This window comes from Bufo gargarizans, chromosome 4 (genome assembly GCF_014858855.1).
Source record: "Bufo gargarizans isolate SCDJY-AF-19 chromosome 4, ASM1485885v1, whole genome shotgun sequence".
NCBI lineage: Eukaryota > Metazoa > Chordata > Amphibia > Anura > Bufonidae > Bufo > Bufo gargarizans.
Genome location: NC_058083.1, coordinates 216,686,507 through 216,710,947, shown reverse-complemented (window position 1 = coordinate 216,710,947; position 24,441 = coordinate 216,686,507). Strand labels below are relative to the sequence as shown.

Sequence of the window (24,441 nt, the reverse complement as noted above, 5' to 3'; positions counted from 1 at the left end):
ATTGTCATGTTCAATAAACCAATTTGAAATGATTCGAGCTTTGTGACATGGTGCATTATCCTGCTGGAAGTAGCCATCAGAGGATGGGTACATGGTGGTCATGAAGGGATGGACATGGCCAGAAACAATGCTCAGGTAGCCCGTGGCATTTAAACGATGGCCAATTGGCACTAAGGGGCCTAAAGTGTGCCCAAAAAGCATCCCCTACACCATTACACCACCAGCCTGCACAGTGGTAACAAGGCATGATGGTTACATGTTCTCATTCTGTTTACGCCAAATTCAGACTCTACCATTTGAATGTCTCAACAGAAATTGAGACTCATCAGACCAGGCAACATTTTTCTAGTCTTCAACAGTCCAATTTTTGTGAGCTTGTGCAAATTGTAGCCTCTTTTTCCTATTTGTAGTGAAGATGGTACCCGGTGGGGTCTTCTTCTGTTGTAGCCCACCTTTCTTTCCCATTCTGACATTCAGTTTGGAGTTCAGGAGATTGTCTGTCTTGACCAGGACCACAACCCTACATGCATTGATGCAACTGCCATGTGATTGGTTGACTAGATAATCGCATTAATGAGAAATAGAACAGGTGTTCCTAATAATTCCTAATAATTCTTTAGGTGAGTGTAGGTACCTGGTCCATGTGACACCAGTCCAGTACTTGCTTACCTGTGTAGACAGAATTCAGTCTCTCCTGTGTGGCTGACTTCCTGTGAAAAACAGGATTACTTCATCATCCATTAGATACTTCCTGGTGGTTCTCAGACCCCTCCTCACCAAGACCTACTCACTTTGTTCCTCCATATGTCCCCATGGATACAGTGCTGCCGAAGATATTAAGTCTGCCTTATCCTCAGGAACAGGAGTACAGTGATATAGCAGCTGTTGCCGAAAAACCTAGTGGTTATCTAGTCACCACTCTCAGCAAATGACATTGAATATAAAGGGCTCAATGTCCTTCATTTGTCAAACATGGTAAGCAGTGCACCTTAGAAGTGATGCAGATTTATACAGCCCTGGTGACATATAGAAATACAGAAAGGTTAACAAATAATGCTGTTTGCATTGTCATATGCTTGGTATGCTAGTGGAATACTTTTTCTAATAGAGCAAACAAGCTCCAACAAAAAAAAAAGAGTCCCCATGTGCCACCACCCATAGTTATCACTCCAAGGACTATTGTTCAGTATTTTGTTTTAACCAGCATTAATTACGGTGGAAGGAAAAAGTTAACTTCACACCCTTCCTGCTGCGCTTGAAAGTGAAGAAATAATACAGCTATAACTCCAAGCTATGCAAGTGAAATAGCAATGCACAAGCACATTGCAGAACATTTACATGTGTGCATGGCACAAAGGACTGGGGCTCGCAAGGTAAGTGACAGAGGTATGTATAAAAGGGAATCTGTGTTAAGGACTTCTTGTAATCCAGTGCTTGTGCAATACGCAGCCCTGCAGGGTATTGCGATGGTGAGGTCACGGTTAATAGGCAAACGAGGGTTGCTCTTGGTTACTCACAGTTTATGGGATACCCTGGGCAGGCGTACAGCAGTGATGGAGAGGCTGGCACAGGAGACCTCTGGGGCACTCTCGGTGTATAGGGACCAGGCCTGATGGTAGATGAGGTGCCCTGGATGTTGCAGGTGTTTAATGTGCCGGGAGGCAAGATCCCTTTAAGTTTCGTGACGCCAGTGCCTGTAACGGTGGCACACCTGTTTGATGATAGGAATAATTGAGGAACACGTGATTGTGGTGAACCAAAACTTCCTTTACTGGAAACAGTTAACTTTGTACATGCTAGGTTCAGTTCCACATGGCAGCAGCAATCATAAGCAGGCTTTCACATCAATGGCAGGTACAATGTTCTTTGCAAGATAATCAGAGGGTTAAAACACTTACAGAACAGGCTGCACTTTTCCTCAGAAATCCTGTGCACTATTCCTCAGAACTCCTGTCTGTCTTGATCCCAAGGCCCGTATGCCCTAATGCTGGCTTTATCCTTGGTAGAAAACTTCCTCAGGTATATATCCTTGCTTTTCCAAAATAATTCTTCTGCCCTTCAGCTCTCTTGTCTGGCTGGAATACTGGCTCTGCTCTGCTTTGTAATGGGAACTTGGTTTCTCAGGAGGCAAACCCTTCTCCTGGTGGGACAACTTCTAAGCTTGCTTTACTCAGGAACCTCAGGCTGGCTAGTCTGCACTCACTAGCCTCCTGGAACACACTGCCCTGCACTGACCCTTTCCTGTCTGGGACTGACTATAAATACTAGGGGTTCCCTAGCTCCCTCTACTGTCTAGAAGGAGGAACTACACTCTAATAGGCCTGATACAGGAAATGCACAGGGAAAATCACATAAAGCATCATATAAAATACAATGGCCATATTAACCCTTGTGTAGTGCCCACATTTACCTAGTGGGACACTACACTTGCTGTTGAAATAAAAAACTAATGGCATTTTTCTCTTGTACAGAATAAAGAACAAGCATACTCATATTGTAGTGACAACATGAAGGGCCAGAAGAAGTGAGAACAGTGCAGTTTTTACTTCAAAGTTCTTCTAGGTAAGGCTTCCGTTACTGATAATATGAATATGAACGGATCCGGTTGTATTATCTTTAACATAGCAAGGACGGATCCGTCATGAACACCATTGAAAGTCCGTAGGGGACAGATCCGTTTTCTGTTGTGTCAGAGAAAACGGATCCGTTCCCATTGACATGCATTGTGGGTCATGCTGGATCTGTTTTGCTCCACATCCCATGATGGAAAGAAAACCGCTGCTTGCTGTGGTTTGCGCTCCGTTATGGTAAAGCAACCAAATGGAACGGAATGCATTTTGGAGCACTCCGTTCTGTTCAGTTACAGTTTGTCCCCATTGACAATAAATAAGGACAAAACAGAAAACATTTTTCTCCGGTATTGAAACCCTATGACGGATTTCAATACCGGAATTGAGAAACGCTAGTGTGAAAGTAGCCTAACAGCAATTAGAGGGGTTATCCCATGAACAGGGAACGCTAAGCAAAGATTAGAATACCGGCATTTTACTTTAATGAAGTATTATTGCAGTACACATGCAATAAAAATATTGGGGGTCATTTATGAATAGATATACGTCAATTTTTGGCGTATATCTGTCGCAGATTAGGTTGCAAAGTGGATTTGCAGCCAAATCTGCGACTTCTTCCCCATCCGCATTCTAAAAAAGGGGACATGGCATGTGTGGTGAAGTGGGCCAGCCCCTCTCATTTATCATTGTCTATGGCTGTTTTAGGCATAGAAAATTATCAAAATTTATGCCAGTAAGGGAGCTGGCATAGATTTAAGCCAGCAGTGGATGCGCCTAAGTTATGTAGAGGCTGACGCCAGCGCAGGTTTGTTAACACTGGCGTCTAAAATGCTGGTCTTAATAAATGACCCCAATTATTCTTTTTATTTATTTATTTATATTTTACTCTCTGGTAGCACCACCTCTTGTCTTGTCCTTTTGGTTCACTTCTCCAACAATCAGTGGTGGACTAACCCAAAAATCCCAGATATTCACTTTACAGGTAATGGTAATTTAAAATGTATTTTCACAAATGCCAGAAGTCTAGCTAGCAAAATGGGGGAGCTGGAGGCTATGGTACTAGAAGAACACATAGATGTAGTTGGTGTGGCTGAGACATGGTTGGATTCTTCGCATGACTGGGCTGTAAATATTGAGGCTTTTACACTAGGAAAGACGGGGTCAATAGAAAATGCAGTGGCGTGTGACTGTATGTGAGGAGTGATCTGAAGAAAAGTGTGAAAGAGGCAATTGTGGGTGAGGATGTGGAAACCTTGTGGGTGGAAGTTCAAAGGGATATAAACACTGAAAAAATAATACTTGGTGTAACCTATAGACCCCCCTAACATCACAGAGGAGATAGAAACACAACTGTATAACCAAATAGAGCGGGCAGCACAAGCTGGTACAGTGGTCCCAGACATTGACTGGGGTCATGATTCTCCTCAACAGCAAAGGGGAGAAAATTCAGCGACTTTCTGCAGGACCACTTTATGGGCCAGTTTGTAGAAGCTCCCACTAGGGGCAATGCTCTGTTGGATCTGGTAATTTCTAATCATGCAGAGCTTGTTGGAAATGTTACTGTTCGAGAAACACTAGGTAATAGTGACCACAATATAATTAGATTTCCCCTAAACTATAAGAAGCAAACTCTGTCAGGCAGAGCAAAGATACTGAATTTTAAAAAGGCTAATTTCCCTGGGTTGATGGCAGCATTTTAGGCCATAGACTGGGAGCAGCTACTGTCACATAATACTGAGGATAAATGGGAGAGCTTTAAATCCACATTGAGTAATTGCACTAAAAAATTTATTCCGTTAGGTAACAAGTATAAACGGCACAGCTACTGTGAAAAGGAAAGTAAAAGGGCATTTAAAAAATACAAATCTGAGGGGTCAGCTATAGCGTTTGAAGTTTACAAAGGCCTTAATAAAATCTGTAAAAAGGAGATAAAATTAGCAAAAATACTAAATGAACAGCAGGTGGGAAAAGAGAGGAAAAAAAATCCCCAAAAATTCTTTAAATATATAAATGCTAAAAAAAAAACAAGGTCCTAGCAGGTAGGTCCCCTAAATAATAGTAAGAGGGGAGTAGTCACTGAAGATAAGGAAAAGGCAGAGGTACTAAATGGGGGTTTTAGCTCTGTATATACAAAAGAAGATAAATGAGCTGATATCTGTGGTGCTGGGGCTGTTAGTACATCCAGTAATATACTCAATTGGCTAACTGTAGATATGGTCCAAGAGAAGTTAAATAGGGTAAATGTGAACAAGGCTCCGGGTGCAGATGGATTACACCCAAGAGTGCTTAAAGAGCTCAGTTCAGTCATTGCTGTGCCCCTGTTTATAAAAAGAAAAAAAATTATAATTTTTAAAGATTCTCTAGGTACTGGTACAGTGGCAAGTGATTGTCGCAAGACAAATGTGGTGTCCATATTCAAAAAAGGATCTAGGCCCTTCACAGGTAATTATAGACCCGTGAGTTTAACTTCTGTTGGTGGAAAAATGTTTGAAGGACTCTTAAGGGACTATATACAGGAGTATGTGTGTCACAGTGCGCTTTTCTGTGCCTGAGTTGCTGCGTATGCTGGCCGCTTGTCCTCTTGTGTACTGGCTGCAGGCTGCCCTTCCTGTGTAGGCTGGTTACTTGGGGTTGCATGCTGGCTGGCTGGCTGTTGAACCGCCTGTCTATGTTTTCCCTCCCCGATTTGTGTTCTGTGGTTCCGGTGCGCGGATTGTTGTAAGCCTTCGCGTTCTGGCAGCGGCGCTTCTGCTTGTGTTCTGGTCCTGGCCTGATAGGGTTAATCCTCCTGTATTGTGGGTGGGTCTGTTCCTGCAGGTGCACTCGTTTAGCACCTATTTCTCCCAATGTGTCCTGTTTCTGTGGTCAGATCTGGTTTAGTTGTTCTGTCAGTCTATTCTGTTTACTCTGTTCTGTTCAGGCTGTAAGTATGTTAGTCCTGGTCCTGCTTGCTGGGTGTAGTCACTTGTCGCTAACCCAAGGGGCTTTCTGGCTAGGTGTGGTATCGTCTAATTCTGCATTTATGTTTCCTGTCTGATCTGTACTTGTTCTGTGATTATGTTATGCCTTGATGTTGCTATGCCCTGTGTCCATTAGCTTAGCAGAGCTTATCTGCGTCTGTTTCTGTCCATGTCCGTTTCTGTCTATATCTATATCTGCTTGTTTATGTCTGCCTTCGGAAGAGGGTCCTATGATCCCTGGCCTGGAGGGGGAATCGCCATCCGTGTGCAGCTCTGCCTGGGGCCCTCTAGCTTCTACTATGCTTGGGGTGCAGGCATCTGCTTCTGGCTCTGTTCTGTCCTAGGTTCTAGCGTCTGTTGTTCCTGGTTACCGGTGTATTCCTGATTCCGTGCCCGTCTGTTCCTGCTGCCACTGACTCTGTTTATGCTCTGAAGTAGCCCCTAGCTACTACCGTGGCTCAAGTCTATCCTCACCATCAGAGGCGCTAGTGAAGACCTGGTGTTGTTTAGTTACGCCCCTCCAGAGTATTGCCAGTCAGTGTCACAGTGGGTTCACACCCGCTGATCCTTGCAGTACATTTTAGTTTCCTGGTTTTGTCATTTGCTTTTATTACTTGTGTAATAAAGTCATGTTGTACCTTGGTCTCTTTCACCTGTGCCTGTTTTCCCGACGTCCCAGAGGCTTACCCAGGGTCTCCGGCAGGTGACAATGTGACTGTAAATAATATTATAAGTGATAACCAACATGGGTTTACCAAGGACAGAAGTTGTCAGACTAACCTGATTTGTTTTTATGAGGAGGTGAGTAGAAGCCTGGACAGAGGGGCAGCTGTGGATGTAGTGTTTCTGGATTTTGCAAAGACTTTTTGATACTGTCCCTTAGAGAAGTTTAATAGGTAAAGTAAGGTCTATAGGCTTGGAAAGTATAGTTTGTAATTGGATTGAAAACTGGTTGAAGGACTGTGTCCAGAGAGTTGTGGTCAATTATTCCTATTCAGAATGGTCCCGGGTTATAAGTGCTGGGCCCTCTATTTGATTTATTTATTAATGATATCGAGGATGGGATTAATAGCACCATTTCTATTTTTGCAGATGACACCAAGCTATGTACAGTCGTGGCCAAAAGTTTTGAGAATGACACAAATATTAGTTTTCACAAAGTTTGCTGCTAAACTGCTTTTAGATCTTTGTTTCAGTTGTTTCTGTGATGTAGTGAAATATAATTACATGCACTTTATAAGTTTCAAAGGCTTTTATTGACATTTATGCAAAGAGTCAGTATTTGCAGCGTTGGCCCTTCTTTTTCAGGACCTCTGCAATTCGACTGGGCATGCTCTCAATCAACTTCTGGGCCAATTCCTGACTGATAGCAACCCATTCTTTCATAATCACTTCTTGGAGTTTGTCAGAATTAGTGGGTTTTTGTTTGTCCACCTGCCTCTTGAGGATTGACCTTAAGTTCTCAATGGGATTAAGATCTGGGGAGTTTCCAGGCCATGGACCCAAAATGTCAACGTTTTGGTCCCCGAGTCACTTTTGCCTTATGGCACGGTGCTCCATCGTGCTGGAAAATGCATTGTTCTTCACCAAACTGTTGTTGGATTGTTGGAAGAAGTTGCTGTTGGAGGGTGTTTTGGTACCATTCTTTATCTATGGCTGCGTTTTTGGGCAAAATTGTGAGTGAGCCTACTCCCTTGGATGAGAAGCAACCCCACACATGAATGGTCTCAGGATGCTTTACTGTTGGCATGACACAGGACTGATGGTAGCGCTCACCTTTTCTTCTCCGGACAAGCCTTTTTCCTGATGCCCCAAACAATCAGAAAGAGGCTTCATCGGAGAATATGACTTTGCCCCAGTCCTCAGCAGTCCATTCACCATATTTTCTGCAGAAGATCAATCTGTCCCTGATGTTTTTTTGGGACAGAAGTGGCTTCTTTGCTGCCGTTCTTGATACCAGGCCATCTTCCAAAAGTCTTCGCCTCACTGTGCGTGCAGATGCGCTCACGCCTGCCTGCTGCCATTCCTGAGCAAGCTCTGCACTGGTGGCACTCCGATCCCGGAGCTAAATCCTCTTTAGGAGACGATCCTGGCGCTTGCTGGACTTTCTTGGACGCCCTGAAGCCTTCTTAACAAGAATTGAACCTCTTTCCTTGACGTTCTTGTGCTCATCAAAATTCTCACCTGAGTTAACAAGACGATTACTGAAATGATCTCAGCAGGTCCTTTAATGACAGCAATGAAATGCAGTGGAAATTTTTGGGGGGATTAAGTTAATTTTCATGGCAAAGAAGGACTATGCAATTCATCTGATCACTCTTCATAACATTCTGGAGTATATGCAAATTGCTATTATAAAAGCTTAAGCAGCAACTTTTCCAATTTCCAATATTTATAAAATTCTCAAAACTTTTGGCCATGACTGTAGTACTGTACAGTCTATGGAAGATGTCCATGAACTACAGGCTGGCTTTAACACTCTGAGAGATTGGGCATCAACTTGGCAAATGAGGTTCAGTGTGGATAAATGTAAAGTTATGCATCTTGGTAGTAATAATCTCCATGCTTCATATGTCCTAGGTGATGTAACACTGGGAGATAGAGAAGGATTTGGATGTCCTTGTAGATGGTAGATTAAATAACAGCATACAATGTCAATCAGCTGCTTCTAAGGCCACCAGGATATTATAACATTTGCAAAGACAGGTGCACTCTGCGGTCTTACTAAACCCTCATACTGATGTTAAAATTGAGAGATTAGCCAAAATATCCTACTGTTTAGGACATGTCTGAGCCCGAGCACTGCGCCAAGGTTTCTCAAGTAGCTCGGGACCTAACACTCACCTATCTGTGCCATATGGGCAATACCAGGAGCCAGTGGGCGAATTACAGGAGCGTAAGGTCCGACTCATAGCCAACTCACCAGTTACCGCCAGCATGTAGCTATGCTTGCAATGGGAGGAGTCTGTGAGTTCCACTCAAGACTGGCTGATATGGCCCAGGACTCGCAGGTGCACCTAATTGTAGCATGTGGATGGAAAACAGGCACATTTAAATTGAAGTTTATACACCTCCAAGCATCTCTATATACAAACCAACAGAAAAAATGGCGTGGTGTTAAACAGGCAGGTCAGTGCTCGGGCTCAGACATGTCCTCCACAGTAGGATATGTTGGCTAATCTCTCAATTTTAACATCAGTATGAGGGTTTAGTAAGACCGCAGAGTGCACCTGTCTTTGCAAATGTTATTATATTGTTATATTGGTTATCACATCCACATAATTGCTAATCTTGTGTAGGATGTATATTGTGGTACTTGTGGTCTGCTGCGGGCATCATCCACTGTATGCATTTTTGCTGGGGATCGCCATTAGTAACGGGCTACAAGTGCAGAATTTGCTCCCCTGTATACACATGCACAACTGCATATGGGTTTGAGCACTTCCTGCCTGTTTAACACCACGTCATTTTTTCTGTTGGGTTGCCACCAGGATATTGTCATACATTAAACGAGGCATGGACTCATGGGGCAGGGATGTAATATTACCACTTTACAAAGCGTTGGTGCAGCCTCATTTGGAATATGCAGTTCAGTTCTGGGAACCAGTGCATAGAAAGGATGCACTGCTGCTGGAAAAAGTACAGAGGAGAGGGACTAAACTGATAAGGGGCATGAAGGGTCTTAGTTATGAAGAAAGATGAAAAATAATTGAATTTATTTAGTCTTGAGAAGAGATGTCTAAGCAGGGACATGATTAACCTATACAAATATATAATTGGGCCTTACAAAAAATACGGTGAAAAACAGTTCCATGTAAAATGCCCTCAAAAGACAAGGGGGCACTGCCTCCGACTGGAGAAGAAAAAGTTCTGTCTCCAGAAACGTCAAAGCTTCTTTACTGTAAGAACTGAGAATCTATGGAATAGACTTCCTCAGGACGTGGTCACAGCAGGAACAGTGGACAGTTTTAAAAAGGGTTTAGATGATTTCTTAAAAGTAAACAACATTAATGCTTATGAAAATATGTAGAAATCTGAGTCTCACTTCCTTCTGGGATTCCTGTCCCCACCTATCCCTTGGTTGAACTTGATGTACTTATGTCTTTTTTCAACCATATCAACTATGTAACTATGTTCAGTAGCTTCCCTGCTCCCTCCCCCTGCCAGTGTAGTGGTCTCATACAAAGTGGCCCAAACATTTTTCGTCCATTTATCCCTACTTTTTAATTTAAAAAAATTATATAGTTATATGTTTCTCTAGACAGAGGAAAAGAAAATTGTTGGGGCATTACATACCGTATATATCTCTGGGGTTATATGTAAGGGACTGTTTTCTATGCAGGGGAGGAACGGATTAACAAAGGCTAATTGCAATGTATCCTGTGAAATGCAGGTGCTTAATGAGCTGTTACCCCACCCACAAAAATTAAGAAAGAAGACCTCCGGTGAATAAAACAGTTTTAATTTTGTGGTATACACCCTTTAAATACATTCAAAATGTACTGATGTTATAACTTTTCTTTTTTTTTCTTTTTTTATGCTTGATGAGATTGTCTAGCCAATATTTTTACAAAGGCTCAGAATGCTGTTAAAAAAAAATTATAAAATAAAATAAAAGTAATCTTACTAGTCGTACCAACAAAGGAATTGGCCAGTCACTGGCTGAAGCTGATCACATGTGGTTTGAGTTGACTATAACACACAAGTACTGGATATCACAAGTTGTTAGCAACCTGGACACCTGATTTATCAAGATTACCATGGTTTCTGAGTCTATACCAACCATTGGTTGGCTTACTTTGTGATTTTTATACCACTTAATTGTGGCACAATTTTGCCTCACCTTAGGCCCACATCCTTTCCCGCTAAGCTTTTCCCCTTTCCACTAAGCCTGTCTCTTTGTGTAGCATGTTGGAAAAATATTGTAGAAACCCTAGCTGTGCCAAATTGAGACAATTTGCACCATTTTTTAGACAGATTTTTGGCGCAGACACATGAATAAATCTGGGCTTTTGTGTTCCCAAACTACATTTCCAACAGTGTTCCTTATTAATGTAATTAGTAAAGATTTTATAAAGTGATTCCATATGATGTTAAGTTGTCCACTGCTATGAGACCCTTTTGGAGAACGTTGAAGGTCCACTTACCTCTTAACCTGTTATGTTATTTATTTAACCCCTTCCCAACTAGCTGCTCTGATCGGACGGGTGCAGGAACTGCGCCCGCTTGATCAGCAGGGGCCCAGTTGTTCCTGACTATATACGCTGGCATTGGTGAATGCACTGATGCTGGCGCATAACCCCCATCTGTACCATGGTCAATGCTGACTGCGGCATGTACAAGGTTTTCAGAGAGAGGGAGCTCCCTCTCCAATGCTTCACTGTGGTGAATGGGACTCAATGGCTGGAATGGCTGCCCAATGACTTACACAGGCATCAGGGCTTGCCTGTCACCGCCAGTTCTGTGAGAAGGTCTGGCAGACGTCCTTCTCTACCTCTTGCATGACGTTCTTTGTTTTGGTTTCACTTTGTAATCTCCTTTCCTTCTCCCAGATGTCACCTATTTAGACTAATCGTCTCCCTTTATATTCCCTCCCATACTGCCTCACTTTGCGGTTTATACTACTTCCTGGATGAAGTGTTCACTGCTGGAGGCTGCTGCTGCTGTTTGCTCAGATAAGTCTTTTAATGTATTGTGTTTCCTTGCTGGCTTGATTCTAGGTGACCCTGACTCCGTCCGTATTAAGTGCAGGGAGCCGGTGGTCATGTCCCCTCTCTATTATAGGGTTTTCAGGTGTCACACAGTCTTAGGTACGTGGGCATGCAATCGTCTACCATTGAGACCCTTGCATGGGCATAGCAGTCAGGGAGAGCTCTTAGGGTTTTATAGGGCTCACCTATATGCGCCTTAGTTTGGGATCAAGCCAGTCGGACGTTTATTCATAAGTTCCAGCTATCTGCAACATCATCCGTGAAATTGCCTCATACGGAAGCCTATGGTATCTAGCCCCCAGGCTGGGTCTCATGGGAAGGCTGTCAGTGTGTTACACTGACAGTCAATGCATTACAATACAAGAGTTGAAGTCCATAGTACATAATAAAATAATAAAAGTTTGAAGTAAAAAAAAGATTCCCTTTCGCATAATTAAATGGAACCTGTCACCTTCAAAAACCATCCCAAGCTGCCAGCAGTACCTGACAGCAGCCAGCAGCGTGTTTCCGACGATAATTTTCTTCCTAAACGCCAATGCAGCTAAAGCTCAGAAAACTTTATTTTATCCCCTGCGGGCGCGCTTCTCTATTCATGCTTGAAGTCAAGGGGGCAGCTGCCTCCTTGCTTCAAGTCAAGATAACCATGCCCCCTTCCCTGCCCCTTCGCTGTGACTGACAGCGCTTATGCAGAGAGTTCGGCAAAGCCAGCCGAACTGCCGGCTGTCAGTCACAGCTCAGGGGCAGGGAAGGGGGTGTGGTTATCTTGACTTGAAGCAAGGAGGCTTCTGCCCCCTTGACTTCAAGCATGACTAGAGAGCATGACTAGAGAGAACGTTTTCTGAGCTTTAGCCGCATCGGCCTTCAGGAACAAAATTATCGTCGGAAACACGCTGCTGGCTACTGTCAGGTACTGCTGGCGGCTTGGGATGGTTTTTGAAGGTGACAGGTTCCCTTTAAGTCATAAAATTGTAAAAAAAAAAAAAAATCTGAAAAAATTAATAAATTTGACATTAGGTATTGTCGCGTCCGTAATGCCGGGCTCTATAAAATTTCACATAAATGTCATAATTATTTTTTTTTTTTAAGTACCAAAACACCCATTTTTTGGTCACCCTGCCTCAATCTGTCATTTCATCCTGCAAAAAATGAGCCCCTACATAAGACAATCACTAAAAAAATATTTTAAAAAATATGGCTTTCAGAAAATGGCAACACAAAAAGATTTATTCTTTTCAAAAATGCTTTTACTTTGTAAAACTTAAGACAAATAAAAAAAATTGACATATTAAGTTTCTCTGTGTCCATAACAACCTGTTCTATAAAAATATCATATGAACTACCCCGTCAGGTGAAAGCTGTAAAAAGAAATAAATAAAAACAGTGCCAGAACAGTCATTTTGTCATCTCACCTTACAAAATGCATAATATTGAGCAATCAAAAAGTCATATGTACCCCAAAATGGTACCAATGAAAGTTACCTCATCCCACAAAAATTGAGCTCCCACATTGTCTCCCCAAGACAATCGCCCCCCCCAAAAAATATGGCTTTAAGAGAATGGCAATGCAAAACCGTTCTGACCAGCACAATCGTTCTGACCAGCAGAATAAAGATAAGATGTCATTTTTCCCTCACTGTGTACTCCGCAATAGCAAAAACCAAAAAGTAATGGCAGAATTGTTGGATTTCTTTATTCGGCTTCCCAAAAAGTGAAATAAAAAGTGATCAAAAAGTTTTATGTTTCCCAAAATAGAACCAATGATGATGGCGGCAACTCATACGACAAAAAATAAGTCCTCACACAGAGAAAAACGTATGGTTGTCAGAAAATAACTGTACTGGTACCCCAGAGACTGTCCAATACCAACATGGTGTCCATAAGCCAATCCATCAAAGTCTGCACTTCAAAAGCCATATGGCGCTCCTTCCCTTCTGCTGCGGTGTGACCCTACAGCAGTTTACCACCACATCTGGGGTGTTGCTGTATTCAGGAAAAAATGGGTAACAAATAATGGGGTCCTTTTTTCTCCTGTTACCTCTTGTGAAAATGAAAAATTTGGGGTTAAAGCAACATTTTATTGGAAGAAATTAAATGTTTAATTTTCACATCAAAGTGCTCAGTACACCCCTTACTAAATCCCTTGAGGGGTGTAGTTTCAAAAATAGGTCACTTTTTGGGGGTTTGGAACTGTAGGGGTACCGCAGGGTCTCTTCAAATACAACATGGCGCCCAAAAGCCATTTCAAAATCTGCCCTCCAAAAGCCATATGGTGCTCCTTCCCTTCTGACCACTGCCATGTGCCCAAACAGCAGTTTATGACCACATATGGGGTATTTCTGTAAACTGCAGAATCAGGGTAATAAATATTGAAGTTTATTTTGTTGTTAACCCTTGCTGTGTTGCAGGAAAAAAATGATTAACATAAAAAATCTGCAAAAACAAAAAGGAATTTTGAAATTTCACCTCCATTTTCCTTTATCTCTTGTTGAACACCTAAAGGGTTTAACAAAGTTTGTAACATCAGTTTTGAATACTTTGAAGGATGTAGTTTCTAAAATGGGGTTATTTATGGGTGGTTTCTATTAGGTAAGCCAGACATCCTCAAACTGCGTCCCTCCAGCTGTTGCAAAACTACAACTCCCAGCATGCTTGAACAGCCACAGGTATCAGCCTACAGCAGGGCATTGTGGGAGTTGTAGTTTTACAACAGCTGGAGGGCCGCAGTTTGAGGATGCCTGATGTAAGCCCTTCACTTTAGAACTGAATTGGTGCTTAAAAAAACTGTTTTTATAAATTTTCTTGAAAAAGGCTTCTAAGCCTTCTAACGTCCAAAAAATAAATTGACATTTACAAAATGATGCCAATATAAAGTAGACATATGGGGAATGTTGATGATGATATTTTATGAGGTGTTACTATCTGTCTTAAAAGTTGAGAAATTCAAATTTAGAATTTTCTGTATAAATGAAAAAATATTGACCCAAATTTACTACCAACATGAAGTACAATCTGTCACCAGAAAACAATCTCAGAATTGGTTAGATAAGTAAGACCATTCCAAAGTTATTACCACATAAAGTGACACATGTCAAATTAGCAAAAATAGGCAGGAAGGTGAAAACTGGCCTGGGGTAGAAGGGGTTAATTTTCCTCCTTATTGAACGGACAAATGATGAACCAGTCTAATTTAGCATATCCTCAGAGCTGCCAGATGCCTTATACTCAGAGTTGGAGGCAGGGATATACATGGTATGGAATACCTTACCGCCCTTCTCTTCAATAGGGTGGATGTATTTGAAAGCATTTCGTCCATATGGGAAACCTACTGGGTTAGATTTATCATTAGCTCAGGTCAGAATAATGGAGTGAAAAAGTCCCCAAAAAAGTCCCAAACGCTAAAACTGCGCACAAATTTGCAACTTTTTTCTGCTCTGCACTATGCTCGCCAGTTTTCTGAAAGTGGGCGTGTTTTCTTATGTAAATGAATCTCTAGACAGATTTACTATTGGGACTATTTAAAAAGTCGCAAAAAAGTCGCAATTTCACTCCAGTGAGGACCTTGCTTATCTTATGAGACTTTTTAATAGAACATGCGACTTTTTCATAAAAACGTGCAACTTTTTCGTAAAGATGTGCGACTTTTGTAAAGCTGCTTACTGACGGATAAACTGCTACCGTCAAACCACATTTATTACAGTCTTAAAGGGCCGATCATAAATCTGACTTGGCTAAAACTGACTTTAGCCATATGTTAAAGTGGAGTGAGCTGTCAGAGTCATGATAAATCTGGCCCACTGAATATTACGAGATTGCTGATTTGAATCCTCCAAAGTGCATTTACTTGATAGTACACACTCCAATGTAACATCTTCTTATACCCCTTATATTCCACTTTTCCTGTTGTCTGTCATATGTCTTTTTTCTGTAGTCTCTTTAATGTTTTATTTTTTTTTAAATATATGTTTGTTTTATTGCTACTAATGAGCATTGTAATGCTAGTTATAGTACTGGTTATATTTCTGAGCTAGTTGATTTAATAGTTATGTCTTTTGGATGGCACCCTTGAGCCTTTGTTCCAAATACCGAAATGCAATGTTTGAATGTCTATGGGGGTCATTTATGAATTTGAAATACGCCTAAATTAGAAATTTATATCCGGCACAGATAACCATTGCACCGGACTCTGCGACTTCTCCCCGCTCATGCCATGTCTAAAATTGTGGACGGGGAAGGGGACAGGCCAGTATATCCGCCTCATTTACCAAAGGTCTAAATGTAAGACAGCTCTGAAGCTGTCTTACAGTTAGAACTGGCGGAGGATCCGCCAAAGTTATGAAAAGGCTGGCGCCTCTTCATAACTCTGGCAGATCCACTGCCACTTTAAGGGTTTATTAAGACCAGCGTCTAAAACGCTGATCTTAATAAATGTGCCCCTATGTTTCTATTATACGGTATATATTAGAATATATACTGGTATTATTATATATATTATATAATTCTCAATAAAGATGATGCGATCCTACAACAAATATGGCATTCTGATTTGAGGCAGCAATGGCGTCCATTGGTGTCAATGCTCCCAGTAGCCAAGACCCCCAAGAGCAGCTTTTCGGTTACGCATCATCCAAAGAAATGTTATAAAAATATATAACCTCTGTAAAGTTTATTACTTACTGGTTAACCAAAACAACATCTATAATTTAGTAACCAATACCAGGCGTATAACAAATATAACTAAAAAAATTGAATTTGTTAAGAAGCATGACACGAAGAACATAAACATACTAGGGCGTTATTAGAGTGAACAATTATTATATTTACATATAATTCCATTGTAAAGCTCTGTACCTGCTACAGGGTCAATAGTAAATTACATGAAAGCCCTGGTTAGTAAATCACTAGAGGTTCCACTCACAATGGTAAGTGCTTATTATTATAATTATTATTACATTTTTATTTTATTGCGTAAACCTTTTTGTCGTAGTTTTTGTGTATCATTGTTTTGTGTATCATCTGCCTTTCTCCATCCTCTCCATCTAGATGCTCTCTCTTTTCTTCTTTACAAATTATCTGTAGTCTGGTTTTCTTCTCCCCCCTCCTTGTAACATCTGATGCTCTCCTGTCCTTCCTGTTGAAGGATACAATAGGGTTTTGTCATGGTAACCAGAGCGTTCCCAGTTAGCAGCCCCTGCTTCACTCCCTCCCTCCTTCGCCCTGCCTCTCCCTCCCTCTCTCTCAGGCCTTATCTCCCTGCAGTTTGCCAAGGCTAGCTAGGATCCGTAGGGTGATCCGGGGATGGGCAGTGGGCACTGTATCCCTTGGCTCCTGCGCATGGCTCTGGATTTCTTGGCTTGGCTCATGTAGATGCTGCTCTATCATCACCAGGATGAACGTTGCGCTTCAGAATCTCAGCAACAGCGTAAGTGCCAAGGGAGAGCTGTATACACTGGATGCACACTAATTTATCTCTGATCATCCATATACACTGATGTACAAAAGGAGGTGTTATGCAAGCCTATATGTAACATGCAGTGATGTAGGCGTGGATGTATGCATAATGTATGTAATAACAGCTATCCTGATGAAATATACATATATGCAACACACATAGATCAAACCATCATCTATCTGTCTTTTTCATCTATCTATGTTCAGCCTTTATTCCTCAATATTATGTAATAATCATCATTTAAAAACTGTGTGTTACATGTACCTTCACCTCCTCTATGTAAAGTCTTTTTTTGTGATATGAGCGTCTTCCTCCATGTAGCCAAGGCCCTGTACCTTTTTCTTCTGCCTAAACTATAAGCATTCTCATGACAGTTTGGAAAGTTTCAGACATTTCACCAATTCTTTTATCATATCTCATCCTGCCTTACGTAGTTGTATTTTGGAAGCACTGCGGGAGATTTATCATAAGTGGAATTTTTAAATCCAGTTTTGCAGGATTCTGCGTCGATGTATTATCTGTCAAATTTATCAAATGTCACATGATGTTTGATAGATTTGGTGAATCTTCAAGTCTAAAGGCCCCTTTATACGAGTAGATAATCGTTTGAAAAATTGTGAATTTGAGCGTAGGTGATCAATGATCGAGTAGTGTAAAAACATTGAAAGGGTTTGTCATTCTTGCAATCGCTGATGTCCACACCTACTGTAAATCATCACTCAACGTTCAGAATTCCACAAGGTATCATTTACAGCACAGATGATTCCACAATGGGTGGAAATGCAACTGTTTGCTTGAAAAACGATCTAATATACGATCGCTCAACCGTTAACGACTCGTTTGTCACTTGATCAAATCAATTATCTACTCGTGTAAGGGGCCTTAACACTTATGTCTGATGTTACTCCACTTCTATATCACCTCTTTACTGGAGTACAGTTGTGACAATTTTTGCAACTTCTTAAAAAGTCGCAGTTGAAAAATGTGGCTTAAATCCACCGTTAGGCTGATCATGTCCACTTTGCCACCCAATTTTCAAAATTGTAGTGAGTGGTGTAAAAATGCAAGCGTGTCACATTTAGATGTAATTGGATAATGGATTTTATATTATTGTCTATAGTTAAATACCTCCCAACTTTTGAAATGCACAAAGAGGGGGACTATATGCTGGGTGAGCTGCTGCAACTTTTATACTAAGCCACGCCTTCAACTCCGCTCACAACATAGCTATACCCACCCAATCCCACTCAGACCTCTTAATGCCCCCACATAGTAATGATTCTCCCCCTTCAAAGTAGCAGTCCAAAAGAGTGGAGCATCGGCAGCTGAGAGGAATGGTGAAGTGGGGAGCAGAGCGGAGGGCTCACTGCTTTACCATTACAGGCAACTGTGGGGCATAGCTCAGCCGTTCCGGTATTGTGGGATGGGCACTGAAATCCGGGATTGTCCTGCCGGATCTCGGACAGTTGGGAAGTATGTAGTTGGTCATGAAAAATGACGGGGTAGTGTTTGTGCTAATATGTTACACTGGGAATCGGTAAAACTTATTGTTCTTGATAGAGCTAGGTCTTTTTAGGTGCTAAAGGTTTTAAAACCATAAAGCAATTATTTTACAACTTTCTATTTGCTTCATAAATGTCCTCATTAACTGTTTTGCAATACCCTTTCTAAAGGCCCATGCACATCAGCATCATACTAATAGGTCATAATAATAATAAACAGTATAATAATAATCTTAGTTTATATAGCGCACACATATTCCACAGCGCTTTATACTCAGGGGTTTCATGTACAGAGTCATAAATATTATTGCAACAAACAAGTCAACAATTAAAACAAGAGGAATGAGGGCCCTGCTCACAAGAGCCAACCATTTATGAGGAGATGAGGGCGAGACAAAAGGTAACTACTGCTTGGTTTGTGCAATGGTCCGGCCATCTTAAAACACAATAGGGGAGTAGATCTAAGGCTGCATGAACAGTCAACAGCCGATATCTGTACTGCTTCTGAGTGCATGGGGTGTGGTGGATCAGGTTCAGAAGAATGATGCGGGAGGGGGGGGGGGGTTAATGTAGGAGAGTTAGATAGGGATGTGAAAGGCTTACCTAAAAAGATGTGTTTTTAGGGAGCACCTACAACTGTGGATGTTGTTGATAAATCTTTGTTCATATAGCATCAACATATTCTGCAGTATTTTACAAAAGGAGAGTACCTGTACTGACAGTCAGACATTACAGTAAGAAAGTAATCAAGAATCAAACAATAGGAGTGATGGTCCTGCTCACAAGAGCTTACAATCTACTGTATAAGGCAGACATCACAGCCATTCAGCTTCTGATACAAAACACATAAATGCAAGATGACATGTATGGTGACCAGTGGAACCTGATCAGTAGACCTCTTATCTTTGAAATAATAAGGCTACTTTCACACTAGAGTTTTTGCTGGATCTGGCAGGTTTCAGCAAAAACGCTTCCATTACTGATAATACAACCATCTGCTTCTGTTATGAACGGATCCGGTTGTATTATCTTTAACATAGCCAAGACGGATCCGTCATGAACTCCATTGAAAGTCAATCCATTTTCGATTGTGGCAGAGAAAATGGATCCGTCCCCATTGACGTGCATTGGGGGCCTTCCCGATCTCTGCCATACATGTACAGCAGAAGTCAGGACTTTAAAGATGGCACCCGGTCGAAAGCTTAACACAGCAGAAACCTGAAGGCAATGTCCATGATCAGCTTTATCCCTCAATTAAAACCATGGCATCTGAGCAGTGAAACCCCAGGAGCGCTTCGCTCCCAGGTCCAGGATAGCTCCACAATGCCGAGAAGGAGGTAGCTGTTATGACAGCTTTGGGCCCTATGAAGGATCCGAGGCCTACCATAGCAATGTTCCTATGAAGCCCATAGGCTGCAGTGTAAATCGTTACAGTCTATTGGAGTAGCGATCAGATGATTGCATGTTCAAGTCCCTTAAAAAAAAGTTTTTAAAAATGTAAAAACAACAAATATATACAAATTCTAGGAAGTATAGGGATGGCTCACCCTCCAAGTTGCAAGGAAAAGGGTGCTCCCCCTAAAAAGGTTACCCCAAACCTTAAAAGAGAGTCAAAGTATAGCTATATAAGAGGGGCACACCTACATCTGATTCATACCAAACTCTAGACAATAATTAATTTTAAAAATTTATTAAATACAAATGATGTGCAAATAAGGTACCTATTCACTCTAAAATACAATATATATATTAAAAAACTTGTATACAAGTCTCTACAAAAAGAAAGAAAAACCGCAGCTCACCTGCGCATCTTTATTTGCAACATCCGAATATTTGCCAAAAGAAACGATAGTCCTGCCTTGTCCTGGGTAGAAGACATTGAGTCACCACAATCCGTAAGAGGGTACAATCCCACATCTACCCCTGCATTTAAGCGGACTCTTTCTATGGTTGCAAATTTATTACTCGCTTCAAAAGCCGATCGGAGGTACGACCATCTGTGCTGGCAATACGTGGGACGCCACGTTAAGCACAAGAATCCGAACACTTTACTGCTTTGAAATAGTGAGTAACCTGCTAACATTACATCTCACAGTGTACTAGCTAAATACAATTAAGCTATAGCTGTGAAAGTATATATGCAACATATTGCAAAAATCTTGTTACTTCAGTTACCTGTATATTGGATATATCGCTGACAAATTGCGGATCAACATAGAGACTGTATCCACTATCAGTACAAGCTGAGACCATTGAAATAGACATTGTATCTATCGCTACGATCTATTGAAATAGACATTGCATCATTTGCTGTGGCCTCACATCGAGCACCCTTGGCATGGTCATTTTTTTATATATATATATATATATATATTGTATTTTAGAGTGAATAGGTACCTTATTTGCACATCATTTGTATTTAATAAATTTTTAAAATTAATTATTGTCTAGAGTTTGGTATGAATCAGATGTAGGTGTGCCCCTCTTATATAGCTATATACAAATTCTAATCACCCTCCTTTCCCCCATATTTTTTCTTTTTAAACACAGTTTTATTCAGGGAAAATACAATACATCAATAGACAGTATCATTAGCAATATACATCATATGCAGATGTCCTCAAAGAATCAGGCAATATATTGCAATAATCGCAAAGCAAGTATATCCCTCATTTTCATTTTTCTCCCCTTCCCCAAAATACTTTCCCCCATATTAAAAAATAAAAATAAAGAATAAAAAAATAAAGATCATTAACCAGCCACATCCCAAAACTCCAGTACTATTAAAATATAAAAGTAATTATCCCATATAGCAGAATAATGAAAAAAAGAAAATGTCTGATTCGCTATTTTTCTATCACTTCAACTCCCCAAAAAAGTTAGAAAAAGTGATCAAAAGAACATCCCAAAATGGTATGACTACAAACTACAGATAAGCCCTCACACAGCTCCATAGATGTAACTATAAAAGTTTTACATTTTTAAGTATTAAAACACAAGAAAAGCTATATAAATGTAAAAACAAAACCCATAAAACTGTGGTGGGATTGTTTTTTTTGCCATTCCATCCCATTTGTAAATTTTTGTCCAGCTTCCCACTACATCATATGCAATATTAAATGGTGCCATTAGAAAGTACAACTTATCCATACAAAAAAAAGCCCTTGTATGGCTCTGTGAACGGAAAATCAAAAAAATGTTCTTGTTAATTGCATACATAAAGACTTTCCATTAAATCTTTAGAATTTTAACCAGAGTTTTTCTCCATCACTCTGCTTATGACACATGAAATTTAGCTCTGAGGGCCTCACATTTCTCTTGATCATCTTTGTTTTTACATCTTTTTGCTAAACTGAAAGTTCCTAAGAGCACAGTGGCCTCCCTAATTCTTAAATAGAAAAAGTTTGGAACAACCAAGACTGTTCCTAGAGCTGGCCGCCCCACAAAACCTAGTAATTGGGGGAGAAGGGCCTTGGTAAGAGAGGTGACCAAGAACCCAGTGGTCATTCTGGCTGAGCTCCAAAGATACTTGGTGCAGATGGGAGAAACTTCTAGAAGTTCAACCATTACTGCAGCACTCCATCAATCTGGGCTTTATGACAGAGTGCCCAGAAAGAAGCATCTTCTCAGTAAAATACACATTTCAAAAATGCACCTAAAGGACTATTCAGTAAGAAACAAGATTCTCTGGTCAGATGAAACCAAGATTGAACTTTTTAGCCTCAGTTATAAGCGTCATGTTTGGAGGACACCAGGCACTGCCCAATGTCATCCCTACAGTGAAGCATGGTGGTGGCACCAGCATGCTGTGGGAATTATTTTAGCGGCTGGGACAGGGAGACTGATCAGAGTTGAGGGAAAGCTGAATGGAGCAAAGTATGGAGATGTTCTTAGTAAAAACCTGACTCACTGTGCTTTGAATGGGCCGAAGGTTTACCTTCTAAAACGACAATGAGCACACAGCTAAGATAACACAGGAGTGGCACAGGGACAACTCTGTCAATGTCTTTGAGTGGCCCAGCCAGAGCTCTGACTTGAACCCAATCAAACATCTCTGGAGAAACCTGAAAATTGCTGTACACTGACCGTCCCCATCCAACCTTGTAGCATCATACCCAAGAAGACTGGACGCTGTAATCACTGCCAAAGATGATTAAACTAAGTACTGAGTAAAAGGTCTCTGAATACTTATGTCAATGCAAGATTATAGTTCTTCCTTTTTCAATAAATAAGCAAATATTTAAAATATTCTGTTTTCAGTTTCTTGTCGTGTACTTAGTGCAGATTGATGAGTAAAAACGTAAATATTTGCTTATTTTACAACAAGGCCACAACAAAACTGAACGTGAAAAAAGTTAAAGTGTCTGAAAACTTTCTGAACGTACTGTATATGCATGTCATGTGCATACAGGTCATGGTATGCAATTTATGGTGTCATAAAATGGGGCATATTTATCAAATAAAATATGCTCAAGATATGCACAATGTGCATTAAAAAAATAGTGCACGTGATATATTTATGACAGTCTGGTGCTATTTTGAATTTTGTCCTAATACTTGTATGGTATAACAGGTTAACCCAAAAAATTCATTGCTTTGTCATTTTGAATTGTCTAAAATTTAATAGTGCAAGTTTAAAGTGCAAAAAATGGCATGAGTGAGCGAGTAAAGACGATTATGCCAAATCTATAATTCACTAGCATGAGATATAGACATAAGTGTGCAACAGCCAAGAGATGGCTGAGTGAGTTTAGTATGTGTTGTGGCAAATATGTAGGGTGTGTATGTTGGATTTTTTTTGCTATGTAACGTGTCATTCTTACACTACTTGTGATAAATGTGCCTTCAACATTCTTAAAGGGCTTCTGTCACCCCACTAAAGTATTTTTTTGGCTAGTTACATTCCTTATAGCGCGATATATGAGAATATAATGTTGTCACTTACTTTCATTCGGCCGTTTCTTAAGAAAACAAAGTTTTATAATATGCAAATCAGGTCTCTACCAGCAAGTAGGACGTCTACTTGCTGGTAGCCGCCGCAAAAAACCGCCCCCTCGTCGTGTTGATTGACAGGGCCAGCCGCGATCTCCTCCTCCGGCCGGCCCTGTCAGTATTTCAAAAATTGCGCGCCTCTGTTCATTCGGCGCAGGCGCTCTGAGGTGAGGAGGCTCGTCTCCTCAGAACTCCCTCAGTGCGCCTGCGCCGATGACATCACCGAAAGAGAAGACGTCATCGGCGCAGGCGCACTGAGGGAGTTCTGAGGAGACGAGCCTCCTCATCTCAGAGCGCCTGCGCCGAATGAACAGAGGCGCGCGATTTTTGAAATACTGACAGGGCCGGCCGGAGGAGGAGATCGCGGCTGGCCCTGTCAATCAACACGACGAGGGGGCGGTTTTTTGCGGCGGCTACCAGCAAGTAGACGCCCTACTTGCTGGTAGAGAACTGATTTGCATATTATAAAACTTTGTTTTCTTAAGAAACGGCCGAATGAAAGTAAGTGACAACATTATATTCTCATATATCGCGCTATAAGGAATGTAACTAGCCAAAAAAAAAAAAATTACTTTAGTGGGGTGACAGAAGCCCTTTAAATTTTAATGCAGGTAGTGTAGCACAGTTCTACATACAAGCTACAGTAATACAAGCTACTCTAATATGTAAGTAATATAAGCTCTTGCTGTTGGCTAACTGTTTGGCTTGTTACCCTAAAGTCAAAGAACTAGTGAATTAGATATACGCCACAAAATGTTCCAAATAGTAGGGGTCACAGCAGCAGTGGCATACCACGCAATTGCTATGGGGCTTAGGGGGTGGTAGGTTCCAGTTCTCTTCCCTATGTGAATCACTGCATTTTTATGCAGCTACCACTAGGGAGAGCTCAATAGAAACTGATAAATGCAGCCTCTATTTCAGTCAATTGTATATACATAAATTCCTGTGCACTGCGAAACCTCTAGTGGTGGCTGCAGGCAGCCAGCTTTGTAATAGAAGGGAAGCAGATTTATCAATTTATATATGCCAGTTGTCTGGTGTGACTACTGTACATTGAGAAATATGGTGTTCAGAATCAATGTTTATGAAGCACCTGTTTCACTTTTTCTGACACAGAAGTTGGATAATGTGGGTGAGGCCAAGGGTGACTTTTTTAATTACATTTTTTATAAAAATTTCTTTTGCTTAATTAAAAAAAAAATTTGGGCAGAAATCTGGAGCATTGCACTTTGCATTCTGTATTGCCTGTGAGTGATT

At 41.0% G+C, this 24,441-nt stretch overlaps 1 protein-coding gene across 4 annotated transcripts in view; it reads left to right on the top strand.

Annotated features, from left to right (window-relative positions):
* Positions 1-1,151: 1,151 nt before the first annotated feature.
* Positions 1,152-24,441, top strand: part of ECE2 (endothelin converting enzyme 2) — a 99,390-nt gene continuing 76,100 nt past the window's right edge. Inside the window, exons 1-2 of one of the 4 annotated variants that reach the window (XM_044289500.1) lie at positions 1,152-1,373; positions 2,472-2,562. Coding sequence is in view for 2 of the 4 variants with exons in the window: in XM_044289498.1 (XP_044145433.1) it covers positions 1,311-1,373 (63 nt within the window). In the remaining 2 variants the exon portion in view is untranslated. Of the gene's footprint in view, positions 1,387-2,471; positions 2,563-16,542; positions 16,661-24,441 lie in introns of those variants that run through there. The other 3 variants (XM_044289501.1, XM_044289498.1, XM_044289499.1) reach the window with 3 other exon arrangements.